The sequence below is a fragment of the Pezoporus wallicus genome, unplaced genomic scaffold, assembly GCF_028554395.1.
Source record: "Pezoporus wallicus isolate ANWC-B61680 ecotype Strahan unplaced genomic scaffold, APGP_CSIRO_Pwel_v1 contig_8341, whole genome shotgun sequence".
Taxonomy (NCBI): Eukaryota; Metazoa; Chordata; class Aves; order Psittaciformes; family Psittacidae; genus Pezoporus; species Pezoporus wallicus.
In genome coordinates this window covers 112,553-127,823 of record NW_026638083.1, presented here as the reverse complement: position 1 = coordinate 127,823, position 15,271 = coordinate 112,553, and the positions used below count along the sequence as shown (strand labels likewise).

Below are 15,271 nucleotides of genomic sequence, written 5' to 3'. Positions count from 1 at the left end.
AAAAGAAGTGAAATCTAAGTTTCTTCATGTCTTTGGTTTAGCATTTATAGGCTGCCCTCTTCAGGAGGAACATTTCCAACTTCATCTGCTATGGCTTTTGTGCTCTGCCATAGTTCTGTTTTTACAGTCAGTGTAGCAAAACCTGATGTGAAGGAGGAGTTTTGTCTTTGCACTTCATATAGTAAATGCTCAAATGGTAGACTCTGCCCTTTTTACAGATTGAAGAGCGAAAAGACAGTGATGATGAGAAGTCTGACAGAAACAAACCCTGGTGGAGGAAACGTTTTGTGTCTGCCATGCCCAAAGGTAGGATCACGTCCATCCGGTTTTGGTACTTCAGTAAGTGTGCACACTGCCTTTATGATGTCTTTAGTCACTTTTATGGAAAGTGTTTACAGTTTCACTTTGAAAAGCCGACCAAGCTGGCACAGACTTGTGACACAGTAAAGCTGTACTGTTTGACTTTGAGAAAGACAGAATTCATACTTATAAAATTGCAAGTGTTGCAGTAAAGAGAGAATTACTGAAATACAAAGTATGCAGAATCTATAAAGAGGAGTGTAAGCTGAAACAAATTTGGTTAGGCATTGTGTTATCGTAATCATTCAGTAACCTTGGAATCTTTATGTAAGGCCAATCATTTCATAGTTGTATGATATTAACTTTATTGCAGCTTCACTGAGAATTGGTCTTAATTTTCTACAGATGGTAGCATGCTAGTTGAAGGATATTGATAACTTAGGTTATCTCATGTAACATGGCATGAGTGGAAATTAGACTTTGCTATTTGCAAAGTAAAGCTTGTTCAAGATAATACTTTCATGCTGTGAATGATATCAACTTGGGATGGAACAATGTGTGCAATATTAGGTATTCTACAGACTTTCAGTTAGAAAAGAACCACCATAATCCTTGAAGATTAACTTTAGATGATGTTACAGTATTTTAATACCATTTTATTTGCCTTTGCATTTGACAATGTGCTGTGTTTGCATATTTTTCTTGAACTTAGTAGTGGGAACCAGTTGCCAGAAAGATTCATGTCATTACAAGCAATATTTGAGTTAGGACTATTGGCTAAACTGAGGTATAAATATATATGTAAATAAAAATGGGAAGCTACCTCACTCCCTGGTGAGTCATTGCCTAGAGTGTATAGTAACTAGAAGGCAAAACTGTTTTGCCTGGTTCATGGTAGCATGTCTGTAAAGGTGTAACTTAACTACATTACAGTTCTGCTCCGCCCCGTAGATAGGCTTATGGTTTTATTGAAGATTATGACAGACTTCTGCATTAGCCACTTTCTTAAAGCTTCTTTAATCTGGCCATTATCTCAGAATAGTCTTTGATAAAGTACCTTTCATTTTCAGCTCCTATTCCATTTAGAAAGAAAGAAAAACAAGAAAAAGACAAAGATGACATGGTGCCTGACAGATACTCAACACTTCAAGGTATGAGAATAATATCATCACAGTAAGTTTCTATCATAACATGCCCTTTAGAGTTTCGGAGTGCCCACCAGGTATCTATTTACAGACAGGTATAAACTATTGTAGTTAATGTTCACAACTGGCTTTCTGAATAAGACAATGAATAAAGACTTCTTGGCTTGAAGGCTGTTTTTTTTAAGCTGTCATGCTTCTGTCAATATGTGTAGTACTGGATTCTTGACTCCAGTCTTTGCTTCCCTTCCCCGCACCCTCCCATTACAAGGCTCATATCCTCATCATAGCTGAGCTGTGAGGATAGTTGCAGACACATTCCTGTAATAGTTACTGAAGTGCTAAAATAAACCTGATTTGAGCTTGGATTTTTAGCTTTCTGTTTGCCTAAATATTTCTAGAAGTCTTTAAATATACGAGAACTATTTGTATATGTGGCATAAATATGCTAAGGATCTGGCTTTATTTGTTCACTTTCATTGTACTTTCTCCTGCTTTTGCTTCAGACTTTATAAATGTATTTGACTTGTGGCTAGATGAAGACAAGCAGCTCTTTGTTTGATGTGGCTAAAACTGAGTGCAAATGTGTAGGTCTAAATGTTTGTATTTGCTTTCAGTTGGTACACACTACAAGGCTAACTCCTGTTGTTTTTAATGGTGTTTTCAGATGATCCCAGCCCAAGGCTCAGTGCACAGGCGCAAGCTGCAGAGGACATTTTGGACAAATACAGGAATGCAATCAAGAGAACCAGTCCTAGTGAAGGAGCCATAGTAAACTATGATGGTGCAGGTGAGAACCTGGCTTTTGTAATCAGCACTGACATAGTTTCTCCTCCTTAAAGATAAAAACTCTTTAGCATTCTAGACAGATGTTAGTACTAACAGCTGAACAATGTGAACTCTAAAGCAGGAACATTTTGTCAATTAATCTGAGACTGGGAATTAAATCAATATTCCCAAGGTCTTTCAAAACTTACTTATAGACTGTGTATTTCTAATATACTCTTTTCACTTATTCAGAACAATTTATTTGCTGTCTTCATTCCCTCCCTGACCTTAGAATAACAAGAAGAAAATAGAGAATATTAGTCTAGTTTCTTCTTCTCACTCTTCTCTTGAAGTCTTACATTGGTTATTTTCATTTCCATAGAGGCTATTGGGGATGGTGAGAGTATGCATGACTCTCCACGTGATGAGGCTTTGCAAAACATGTCTGCAGATGATCTCCCGGACTCTGCAAGTCAAGTAGCACAGCCACAAAGTTCTGCTTTCTCCTACAGGTAAATACATTTGCAGGTTTAATCTTACCCACATAATAGAATTAAGAGCTGAAGCCATGGGATTGTTTTCCAGAACAATAATAATATGGATCAATTGTAAACCTTCACATACTTTAAGCATCTCATATCATAGTATCTCATGGCATTTTGTATTTCCACAAGTGAAGGGGGTGTATTCTAACCTGAGACAATGGAGCAGGTCACTGTTTAGGAAGATTCCTCTGAAACTGTTCTAGGTGCTATATTAAAAGAACCGATATTCTGAAGTCTTGGAAACATTGGTATATTAAAGTAAATGATAAATAAATGATAACTAAATAAATAACTTATGAATAACTAAATAATTAATAAATAACTAAAGAAATAAGTAATTAATAACTAAATAATAACTAAATAAATGATAAATAACTAAAATAAAATGATAAATAACTTTTAGGCAGTATGTAAGAAGTAGAAACAGACAAAAAAGTAAAGACTGCTTATTGAAGAAGCAGACCTTGCAGCAGCTTTGTTAAGAAAATATTTTTCCTCTTTAAGGGATGCAAAGAAGAAACTGAGATTGGCTCTTTGTTCAGCAGATTCCGTTGCCTTCCCGATGCTGACACATTCAACAAGGAACGGTCTGCCAGACCACACAGACCCTGAAGGTAAATTTTCTTCATACGTACAGATATTTTTGTACTGTATGTGTCTTTTCCCCCATCTAATGGCGTCTGTACTGCACTGTTCGTGGTACCTTCTGTTTGGCATAGATGCAGAAGCCATAAGCTGCCTTTTGCCCCCCAAATACTAATAGAGTAACTTGTTTGATTTGCTGAGTCTTTACATTGACATAGTATGTGTTATGTTTCATCCCTCCATTCATGCTAGGTTTATTTGCAGACAGGTGAATTTGTCACTTTTTCTGGTCCTCTTCACGTTTCAGAATGGTTCTAAATACTAAATAAGACAGAGATACGAAAACTTACCCCTTCATGTCTCGGGAATTCAAAAATACTTTTCTTAAAATAACATCTGTTGCCTAATGTAGAGACACTTTATTTTAAACTTACATGTTTCCCATATTAAAAAAGTTGTATTTTCATCATGCCTACATTTCTTTTCCTTAATAATTTTCTGTTGTTCTTTACTAGATAATGAAATTGTGTGCTTCTTGAAAGTTCAGCTAGCTGAAGCTATTAACCTCCAAGACAAGAACTTGATGGCCCAGTTGCAGGAGACTATGCGATGTGTAAGCCGCTTTGATAACAGGACCTGTCGAAAGCTGCTGGCATCTATTGCAGAGGACTATAGGTAGTTTGTTCATTATCTTATTATTAATAGGTTTCCAAATGCATATATTTATTCACTAGCAGATTGGGAAGACCCCTTGTGGTTTAAATTGTACTTTATCTAATCAGGCCTTCCTACAATATGATGAAATTGCCTCAGCTATCTGCAAAGGGCTTAAAGCCCCTTGGAGTTTAAGTCAGTCCAGATAGTAATAAACTCAGGTTAAATCAATCTGTGGGTAATGTTCAGCTCTAGCACACAGGAGATGCTGTTTGGAAGTTGCTTTGATCTAGCATTCTGGAGTGCTGCAAGGGCAGTGGATTCAGCCAGAGAAATCTCTGTAAGATGGAACGTCCTAATTCAGGCTTTACCTTTGTTTTAAAAACATGTTGAAGCTACCTCTTGCACTACAACTCAACAGTTTGTAAAGCTATTAGCCTCTATCTTTTTTATGAATCTGATGTAGAAAACTCTCTGTTTTAGGAAAAGAGCTCCATATATCGCCTATTTAACTCGATGTCGCCAAGGGCTGCAAACGACACAAGCACACTTGGAAAGGCTGTTGCAAAGAGTTCTGCGAGATAAAGAAGTGGCCAACAGATACTTCACTACAGTATGTGTGAGGCTGCTGCTAGAGAGCAAAGAAAAGAAAATACGGGAGTTTATTCAAGGTAAGATTTACTGCAGACAGTGGAGTGTTTGTATTCCTTTACTCTATATTTAGATGCTGGCTCGAGTTAATGTTTTAAAATACAACTTCTGATCTGAGGAGCAGATTCCTACAACGGTTTTCATTTTAGCTGGTGAATGAACAGCTCGGATTACTGTGAGTTAACAGTATGTTGTGGCAGCTAAGGCATGGTAACTGGCTGCATGTTTCACAGACTGAGAGAATAAAGGTAATCTGACCTCACTTGGTCCAAGAAGTTGTGCTAAATCATGTTACCTGACCCATGGGAGAAACATAAATACTATTAATTAGTTTAGACCTACTGATTAATGATAAATTAAGTTGCAGCATTCAGTCCTTAGTACAGAACGGGTGGTTGCCTCTTAGAAAATACAGAGAACAGTAGCAGTATGAATCAAAGATTCAAAAATATCAGATCATAAGAGATAGTGGCACCAGGAAGACAAGTCCCTCAAAACAGGGTCATTTAAAACAGTTTCTGTGATCTCTATGCACGTATGTGGCTTAATGAAGTACATAAGAAATTTGGAGTCAGTTCTTGCTCCTGGAGCATATAGTGCTGCATGCTAAATGTGCCTGAATAGGCTGGAATTAATATGAGAATTCATAGACTGGGATTAAAGTTCTAGTAATAAGATTCAGTGACCCAGAAAGGAGTTAAAGCCCTTTCATTGGATAAAAAGGAGACGGCTATTTCTGGATGATCTAAAAGAGAAATTGGCAACTGTAGTGTTTAGGCTGCTGGCAGATATGAGTGGCAGTTGTCTTCTGTTGCAGAGTGCTATAAATATGAAGCCAATGAATGGCCAGTTAGGAGCCAGAATGGACCATCCCATTTGGCCATGCTGCATTAACTTGGCTGCATTCCCCATTCTGTATTTTGTAGATAAATATGAACGTTGTAACTATGTATACTTAATAAAGGTAGGGGTAGGAAATGGTACCCGTAGGTTTTCTTGATATCTCCCCCCTCAGCATCTGACAACTTTGCATGTGCTGGTTCCTACCAAGGCACTGTTGTAGTGATTGTTCTGGGTGTTATCTCTGTGGGTGGCTGGAAAGAAGGCATAAGAGCTGGTACTGCAGAGGAAGTGATTAACACAGTATCGAGTAGAGTATTTTGACCATATGCTTTGCTAAATGTGTTCTGTATGCTTTTTCTTTAATTCCTCCATTTATTTCAAGTGTTTCTGCTTGTACTTCCCTGGGTGTGGGTAAAACAGAGCTTCAGTGCTGCCTGGCAAGAAATCTGAAGTAGATTCTGGGCTCCTCTTTACAGAGAAACCTATCAGAAATAATGGGGGTTTTAGTTAACAGAATGTTCTCTTTTTCCTTTATATCAGATTTTCAGAAACTCACAGCAGCAGATGATAAAACAGCCCAAGTTGAGGATTTTCTCCAGTTCTTGTATGGGGCTATGGCTCAGGATGCCATATGGCAGAATGCCAGTGAGGAACAGCTTCAGGATGCACAATTAGCTATAGAACGCAGCGTGATGAATCGTATTTTCAAGCTTGCATTCTATCCTAATCAGGATGGAGATATTTTGCGTGACCAGTAAGTTAATGTCATTTGAAGTACCTGGTTTCCCTTTTGCAGTTGAGGCAGATGGAAGCTCTGCAGTCTTCATGTGACAGGCTTGACAAAGTCAGCCATGCTGTACAAGTTCATGGTTTCTTTCAGAAAGTTTTGTAAAAGAGCAAGGAACTGCTTTAGCATCATGTGCAAAAGTTTGTGCTGGCAACACACTGCTCGAATAAAATTGTAAATGTAATGACTTGGGATACAAACTCAGATCTGCAAGTGTGTATGCTGGGAGTGATCAAAATCTGCGTCAGAACTCCTTCCATTTTCTGTTTTGGTACAGTATTTTCCATGCATTTGGGGTTTCTGTGATTTAGAACATATGCTGTTTGAAAGCTCTGTTGGCCTGGATGGTAAAGTCGTCTGCATCTCATGTTGACCTAGTGTCCATTAGCTGCAGGACCATCATGGTTATGTGCTTTCCTCAAGATCTCTCTTATAGTATCTTAAAACTGTTTGGAAACCCCGGGGACTGCTGGCTGGTTGCTGCTTAGGTTTCACTCTTTGCTTTTTGTGTTTGTTTTCAGGGTCCTTCACGAGCACATACAGAGGTTATCTAAAGTAGTGACTGCAAACCACAAAGCACTTCAGATACCTGAGGTAAGTCCTTTCTTTCACTTTTGTGTGTGTGCTGGGGTGCTTGGTTTTGGTTGTGTTTGGGATGGGGAAAGGGTTGTTTTGTTTTACACTTACAAGTGTTGTGTTTCTGTCTGTGACAGCTGAAATATCAGGCTGGAAAAATGTGCTGTGCCCATACTTTGGTATCTTCATTGGCTGATACTTCCAAATTAATTTGTTTCTGATTTTGCCACCTCTGTCCTGACTTTAAGATTTAAGAACTGCACGAAGGTGCTGTAACTTCCTGATAATTGACTTCAAAAGACAAGATTTGAATCCCTTATGCTTCCAATCTGATTCATATGCCATAGCTGTGGTTTACAGCTGCCAAGTCAACTTTCTGAGCTAGCCAGAATTAATGGAACCTTGCAGATCTGTGAATTTGCCCAATGCTTTCACTTTTCTCATGGCTAATAGGATAAGTAAAGGCAGGTTGGTAGGCTTAAGAAGTCTATCAGAGGCTGGATGTTTGCAGCTGTCCTACTTCTCAATTCAGCACTTGAACTCTATGACTCAAAACAGTGCATGTTCATAAAGCTGCTATACAGAAGACTGAGGCATATAGCTCTACCTTCATTTGAAACAGGGCACTGGAGAAGTCACAAAGAAGCACAAGCTAATTGTGTTAGTTGCACACAGAGTGCTGTCTCCTGGTAGCTTTTTATTTAGCACAGCAGGAAACCACCTTCATTGTGAGTGTAATGGAACCATCTTGCTTTAAAGCTTACTGTTTCTCAGGGGTCTTGCTCCTGCCTGCTATTCTGTGGTACGTCAGACCCTCTGTGGTGCACAGTAGTAGCTTGGACAAACAAGAACTGGCAGCATGTTGGTTTTTTTCCTAGGTATATCTCCGGGAGGCACCATGGCCATCTGCACAGTCTGAAATCCGCACAATAAGCGCTTACAAAACCCCTCGAGACAAAGTACAGTGTATCCTGCGTATGTGTTCAACCATCATGAACCTGCTTAGTCTGGCAAATGAAGATTCAGTACCTGGGGCAGATGATTTTGTTCCTGTTCTGGTCTTTGTTCTCATAAAGGTGAGTTCTTTTGCAAAGATCACAAATCCCAGCTGATTCTTGTAATAAACAAGCAAATTTTAGGAAGAAAAATAATGCTTTTGGGTAACTGGAAGCATGCTAGATTCAAACCCAGATCCAATTCAGTAGGTTTAAGTAGAAACATCAGAAATACAGTCACAGTTATGGTTTTTGAATCCAAACAGGCTGCATTTGGAACCGAGGAAACTGGGCAGAGATGTTGTGTGTGGAGTGAATTAGTGTGGTTTTTTTTGAGGTGTGTCTATAAGCATTTGTCATCTGTGCCTGCTTAATGCTGTCCTTTTTCAGGACCAAGATCCACACTAGGACTGACTTGCATTATGTCGCTGGTCTTTTTTAACATGAGTTTTTGGAGAATGGTCTGTCATGTATAAGATGCTAAAGCAATAGGCTTTCCACATGTTGGAATCCTTGATGGCTTTTATAGATCCTGCCGGTGTTACCCTTCTTTCTCTGGGCCTGCTAGTCATTTTTCCTTGTAGGAAAAACACTTCCTTCATCAAGTCTGATGCCTTCTGAATGTGTGAAATCGGGGTGGACTGGACAAACAGTCACTACCCTACAGGTACACTTCATAATCATGTATTAGGAATATGTGAGGATCACTGCACAAATAGGATTGTATTTCTGTTCTGTATCTTGTAACATTTTATGTTTAGCTTTGCAAACAAGCTGTGAGTATCTTTTTCTTCTTTAACCCTCAGGCAAACCCACCTTGCTTGCTGTCCACTGTTCAGTACATTAGTAGTTTCTATGCCAACTGTTTATCTGGAGAAGAGTCGTACTGGTGGATGCAGTTCACAGCAGCAGTTGAATTCATTAAAACCATTGATGATCGCAAGTAACTCAAGCAGCACATGTATGGGCAGACTGTTAGCAGAAGAAGAGTCTATAAGAATGTACAACAGCTGCAAAAGCTGAAGAAGAGACTTTCCTTGTATAATACTGTACAGAATTGAGGCATTTTAAAACACACCTTTACTAATCAAATTAATTTAACAGATTTTTTTCCCCTCTTCTCTTTTGGTTGCGTTTTTCTCCCCTATAGATACTGGCACTGCAAAAGGGACCACAGTTTTCAGGTATTTTGGAATCTCAAAACATGCAGAAAATTCTTCATGCTTTTCACACCACCCTTCTTCCTGAATTCTTACTCACGTGAATAATTCACTTTGTTTAATTTCTAATATAAAACTGAAACAAGAAGAATCAGGGCAACCACTTAGTATACTTTCTAGCTTAATACACCTTTTATTAATAAAACACCAGCCACTCTGAAGGTTTGTAGTAGCTGACATTAGTTCTCAATTGTATTTCACCAAAATTGAAAATCTGAGAGGACAGTGTAAATATTATATAGCTATATTTAATGCATTGCAATTATCTTTGGGCTCGTTATCCTTTGAATAAACAAGCAAAAGCCTCTCTGACCTCTAACAGGTTGTGACATACTGTGTTTTGGTAACAAAAGGACTTCCTCGAAAGGCTAAGATTAAAAAAAGGGCAAACTGAACTATTTATTAAAGTGTAATTAAGATTACTGAAATTTCTAAAACTGGAATTTATAGTAGATGGGGCTTATTAGATAGCTGAACCCTTTTTAGCTAGGGCATTAGGGTGTTACAAAGGTTTGGATATATAGAGGAGAGGAACTGTAAGTTACAATAGATAAGTCTAATATAAAAAAAGGAGAAATAAAATACCTTACTGTAATATTTTTTCTGAGCTATTGTGTATACTGTACAAACCCCAAACAGAGATCCTTAACAGAACCTTGGTCTGTAATATATATTTTGATTAGTGACATTAAATACATTTGCCAGGGGTTTCAGTGAATGTTTTTACTAAATGTTCTTCGTGTTGTCTGCTATGCAGCAGTGCAAGTTTTACTGTTCATATAAAATATTTTAAACGATAACACTGTTCTTTATGAAACATATCATGACATCAGTTCAGGGTGTTTTGTAGATTTCTCACCCCACTTTTCCCTTAAACTGACAAGTACCAAGTTAAAGAAGTTTTTATGCACAACACCATACGGATTTCTCCTGGGTGAAATGGTCTGAGTGTTGGCCAGTGGTTGTTACCTGTACGTAAGCACTCGCTGTTCTTTTTCAGCTGGAATTACAGTGAAAAAGGACAGTGAGCATTTAACCCTTTCATGTCAGTATTATTTCTTGCTCTTTCCCGAGTGTTCATTGCACTTCTGACGGAGGGATGTGTTGAGGCTTGGTGTCTCTGAGTTCTGAAAAAAACAAAACCTTTCTTGCTTTGTTTTGGAAATAGGATTTTTATTTTATATGTGTGTGCATTTTGATGGGCAAAACCTGTAAGCAGCTAGTACTTGGGGAAAGAATTTGGTTCATTGAAATTAGAGCGATTTCTGTCAGGTATCAAGTGCTTGATTTGGCTGTGCTACTCATTGAGGCATAATTAAAGCTACTTACTTTCTAGGACTCTAGTATGTAACTCAGTATAGCAGCATTTTTGCCAAACTAATCACAAGTGAGAGGGTGGGATGGTAACTTCTATTTATAGTCTTTCTCCTCTATTAGAGCCTTGACTGTGTGGAGGAGCAATACTCAGTAGAAACAAAATTCTTCTGATCTGCCTTACTGTGGTAACTCGGTCTGTGTAGCACTGCAATATTCCAGTTCTTTAGCCTTGATGGAGTTTTTTGGTGCTGAACACATAACTTGATATTGCAAGCACAGCCCTCACCAATAACACTCAGCAGCGAAGCACAAACATGCCCTTGAAGATATGGCCAGGTCATATCTAAAAGCAATATAAATTTATTTATATTGAAGTGTCCTGTAATATTTAGTTATTACTTGAATATCTGAGATGTTAAGACCGATGTCTGAAAGTGCTTGTAGTCCTCCAGCTTTGGTTTTAGCTGGGGAGAGTATTTGTACAATCCTTAAAGGAGGCACAAAGACACTTCAGTTGGTGATTACCCTGCACTCCGCTTCGGTTTGCAGACCTGGTTAGCAGGATTTGACCAGCACCATCAGATCCTTCAGATTTGCTCTCCCTTATGGAAGGGACAAGAACCATTTCCTTCACAGGTTTTATCACTTTGTTTTTCTATGTAGAACTGGAGTCTTTGTTATTGTTTAGTTATTTTTAAACCAGTGAGTGTTTAAATGAGTCCCAGATGAGCTGAGAGTCTTCATAGCAAGATGGTCCTTTGCTTCTTTTTTCCAATCTACTCTGAAAGTCCTTTATTAGAGTCTTGGTAGGTGTAGTTAGAGAATTAGACTTTCTGAAGAATTAAAAACCTTCCTCTAATGTCCTTTTACTGTTTTCCCCTGGTGTCCCATAACGTTTTGTTTTAAAATGATAAACTACATGTCTAAGAAGTGATGTTGTTAGATTTTGGTGTGCAATAGTAAAGGTGAAAAGACAGCGCATAAAGGACCAAAAGTAACAGCACTGCTGCCAAGAGGTGCCAGCCAAGTATCTGTTGCTGTAAACTTGGTGCTTTCTGTTAATTAACCTACTTCAGCCACTGAAGGATGAATGGAACATTGTGGGGAGAGGGGAGGGATCCTCAGTAGCAGGTTGCAGTCAAGACTCAGTCATTGATGTCAGTGCTGGTCGTTGGCATGTCAGGAGGAGCTGCCAAATTAACCCTTGGCATAGCAATGCCTCAATATTACAGAGATGGTGTTTTCCTTTTTTGGGCAGAGGAGGGAAAGGAAAGGGCTGGGTTTTTTCATCCCTAGGAGATTCCTTTTAGCTCCTAACCCTGAGGGAGACTTTTCTCTACAGCTTTTCGTAATCCCCTTGAAGGAATATGGGAATGCCTATGGCCTGTTGGGCCTTTCAGTTTCAAACCTTTTGTGTTGAAGACTTGTACTACCACATGCTGAATGTAACTGCCATAAATTTCAGGAAAAAAAAGCCAGGAACACGGTCCTGTTTCCTGTTGGTGACTTTCCGGTGAGCACAGTGTTGGTTCGGAGCGCTTGGAAACGGGAGTGTTCTGTTGAGCCAGATTCTCAGAGAAGTTTGGGAGCTCTCTGCTGTGTTAATGCTGAGCGCACATGGGGAAGGGGAGCGAGGACAGGAGCAGGGGGAGGCCAGCCTGTGCAGCAGCAGTGCCTCGGGCCGCTGAAGTGTGTGCTTGGCTTGAGCCTAACACGGGTGGCCATGCTGTGGTGCAGAGCATGCAGCCTCCGGCTGGCAGCAAGGCAGGAGAGTGGGAGCAGCAGGAAAGCAGTGGAGGAGGAGGAGGAGAACCCTCCTGTCTGGGTAACATCTGACTTGGTTGAGCCTGTACTACTTGAGAATTAATCTCTGCTGAGTTAGTAGTGTGTGTTCTGTACCTTTTAATTGTGCTTTACCTCTATTTAAAAGCTTTGTACTGCCTCTCCTCTTTGAAACTGGTAAAGCCTTTATAAATCTAAATTAATGAGCTTGCACAATCTTGTATACAGGAACCCCATCTTGTCTCTAACGTGATTATTAATGTATTATTCTGTAAAAACTGATTAAAAGGAGAGCAGTTTAACCGCCTGGGTTTCATGTTTCTGCCTTGTTCCAGTGCAGCCAGCAGTTGTGCTGGAGATGGCATTCCAAGCGTGAATAACTTCTCACTAACTTCACAGGGCTTCCCATGCCGCACCGCTGCTATGTTGTATCCTCAGACCTTTCCTGCATGCACCAAAGCTCACAGGGAGTGGGCAGTGGCAGAAGAGAAGCAAGATCCAATTAACACAGAGCTTTTGGGGGGTTATTTTAATTGTACAGCTCGGCTGTCCTAGTATCTTAAGGGTTAAAAATAGCTTCCTGCTGTCACAGCAGGGTGAGGTGGTACACGTGGGGACAGGCACCAGGATTGTGTCCCTTCACTGTGTGGTGGCTGTTGCCTTGCTTGAGTCCAAAAGTGCTGTTTTACTCATATATGAGGAAGTGTTACTCACCTTGTTTCACATCCCCTACACAACAGTAGGATCTCCGTGGCCACCACACATCTGCCTCAGTCCCACCCTCCGTGGGGCAGTGGGTGAACTGGTGGGACTGGGGCGGATGTGGGCTTGGTCCCCACAGTGTTATTGACCTTGATTCTCTCTCATTTGCATCCAGCATTTTTCATCCTCTGGAATATGGTGTTTGGGGACCTTTCCATCATTAAGTGGATTTACAGCAATTTCCTTATGTGTTTTCTCCAAGGGATTCTGTTATGAGAGGCACATTAAATCTCCATTAATACCTCATTATCCGACTGATAAGATTACCATGATAATGAGGCAGAAATTCTAATTGTTTCACTTCTTATTGTGCCTTTCATTAAATCATATACCTGGAAGTTGCTGTCGGAGAAGGGAGCTCCGGCCTGCAGACCCTGGGAAGTGAACCCATCCCCATCCACCCTGGTCCTCTCCCCGAGTGACTGAGGGATGCTGGGCCATGATGGCCTTTCCTCCTGGGCTCCTGTGCCTCCTGCCATGGCCTCTTCTCTGTGCTATGGTACAGGAGGCTTTCCAGGGCCTTCAGTAACCTGTGCTGAGGAGCATGTTTTAGGATTGAGCATGTTTTGTGTGGCCCTGCTGTGGTTTTACACAGCCGCTTGCTCCTGAGGGCATTTAAGCAAAGGGGTGTGCAGCCTCCTTCGGAGCTGTTACAGCCCATCAGGTCAATGATCCATGAACTAAAAAGTCTCTAAGCAGGAGCAATTATTGTCTATCATGTGTCAAAGGCACCCGTATTGACCCCGATAGATGGAGCCATTATGGCCTGTTGAGTCAATGATCCGTGAACGGGGGAGTCCCAGGGAGTAGAGGTGTCACACACCAGCCCAGCACCATCCTGTCTGTCACTGCAGGGCATGGGGCTGTTGGGGCAGGGGTGGATTTGGGGAGCAGGGGCAGTGTGTGTGCAGGGGTCCCCCATGACCAGCAGGACCTGAGCTCTGCTTTGGCAGGGGAGGCACCTTGGTGGGGCTGTGTTGGCTGCATGTTGCTGGTTAAAGCCTTGTCATGACTGAGAGCTCACGGCCGTGGGAGCCCCGTTGGCACTGGATCCGGCTCTAGAGCCACCAGCTCCTTACAGGATCCTGTCTGGATCCACCAGGACAAGGAGCCCCTTTTGGCACGGCATGGTGATGGGTGCAGAGCCGGGAGCAGGCAGCGCTGCGCTGCCCTGACAAGAGATGGAGACGGGGACCCAGGACTTGTCCCCCTGCCCGGGCTCCTCCTGTCCAGATCTGCATCAGAAAACAACGCTCCCCTGCACAAGTGGACTTGGTTAGGCTCCTCCTGTGCTACGGAGGCGATGATGTCTCCATAGTAACTGGCACGTTTGGAGGGCAGGAGACAAAGCCTGTGCGGGAGCGATGGGCAGACCCCACAGCACAGCAGCACCCACAGCCCTTGGTGCTTCCTTCCCTTCGCTGGCAGCGAAGGTGATGCCACCTTGGGCCTGCTGCCATCGATGCAGCACCTGCTCCGTCCCCGCTCTGTGAGGAGCTGGATATGGCCCCCAGGCTCACGGCAGCAGTGGTGGGGTGTCACTGCCGCAGGCATGGGTGGCTTTTGGCACCAGCAGGCAGAGCTGGCCCAGAGCTGTGGCTCCAAGCGGGGTGAACGTGCTGTTGGGCAGCCCGTGGGTCAGGTATGTGCAGTGTAGGCAGTAGTGTCCTGTCCTTCTTATCCTGCCCGCCACTGCCAGCACAGCCACTTACCCACATCGCCAGCAGAGTCGTTGGGCTGGGGTTAATCAACATTCATTCATGTTTCCAAGTGTAAATTGAGCATTTGTTTAATTATGTGTAAGTAGCAATACATTCTGGCCATTATCTAAATCACTATTTTATTTCCTGGATGTGGTTTCATAATGCTGGGTTTGTGCTCCAGCCTCTGCATCATTAACAGAGAAGAGTTAATGAATATAGAAGCGTAAAGGCTAATTACACTTTAATTTACAGTCATGGTCTCATTTTGGGACCGCATGAAATCTGTTTTGAAAACAATTAAAAAAATAAAGCAGCCCAGTGAAGGTCTGGTGAGTAGAAGGAGTTTGGCACAAAGTCGATGGTGCCGATGGCTCTTGGTCCCATTGCAGTGCAGCCACTCAGTGCTGGCAGGGCCGGGGCTCCCAGGAGGCTGGTGGGTCCCTTCCTGTCCCTGCAGCCACAGCCCCATGGGGACCTGGCCCAGGCTGGTGGCAGGAGCACACTGGGGCTGGCGGTGCTGCAGTGATGGTGCTGAGGGATGGAAATTGGAGCCCGAGCAGAGAGCACAGTTCACCTGAAGGAGACAAAGATTTATTGGGCTGCAGATGTTGAGAGCAAAACCCAGCAAGAGTGCTGACTGC

The 15,271-nt window shown here is 41.8% G+C and overlaps 1 protein-coding gene across 6 annotated transcripts in view; it reads left to right on the top strand.

The window, feature by feature from the left end:
• Positions 1-12,467, top strand: part of GAPVD1 (GTPase activating protein and VPS9 domains 1) — a 30,634-nt gene extending 18,167 nt beyond the window's left edge. For all 6 annotated transcript variants that reach the window (XM_057408948.1, XM_057408953.1, XM_057408952.1 and 3 more), the window contains 11 exons: positions 219-306; positions 1,371-1,451; positions 2,110-2,232; positions 2,593-2,722; positions 3,260-3,369; positions 3,856-4,015; positions 4,478-4,665; positions 6,029-6,242; positions 6,797-6,869; positions 7,730-7,927; positions 8,653-12,467. In XM_057408948.1, coding sequence (XP_057264931.1) covers positions 219-306; positions 1,371-1,451; positions 2,110-2,232; positions 2,593-2,722; positions 3,260-3,369; positions 3,856-4,015; positions 4,478-4,665; positions 6,029-6,242; positions 6,797-6,869; positions 7,730-7,927; positions 8,653-8,793 — 1,506 coding nt within the window. In that variant the 3' untranslated portion in view covers positions 8,794-12,467. The remainder of the gene's footprint in view (positions 1-218; positions 307-1,370; positions 1,452-2,109; positions 2,233-2,592; positions 2,723-3,259; positions 3,370-3,855; positions 4,016-4,477; positions 4,666-6,028; positions 6,243-6,796; positions 6,870-7,729; positions 7,928-8,652) is intronic.
• The last annotated feature ends 2,804 nt before the right edge of the window (positions 12,468-15,271 follow it).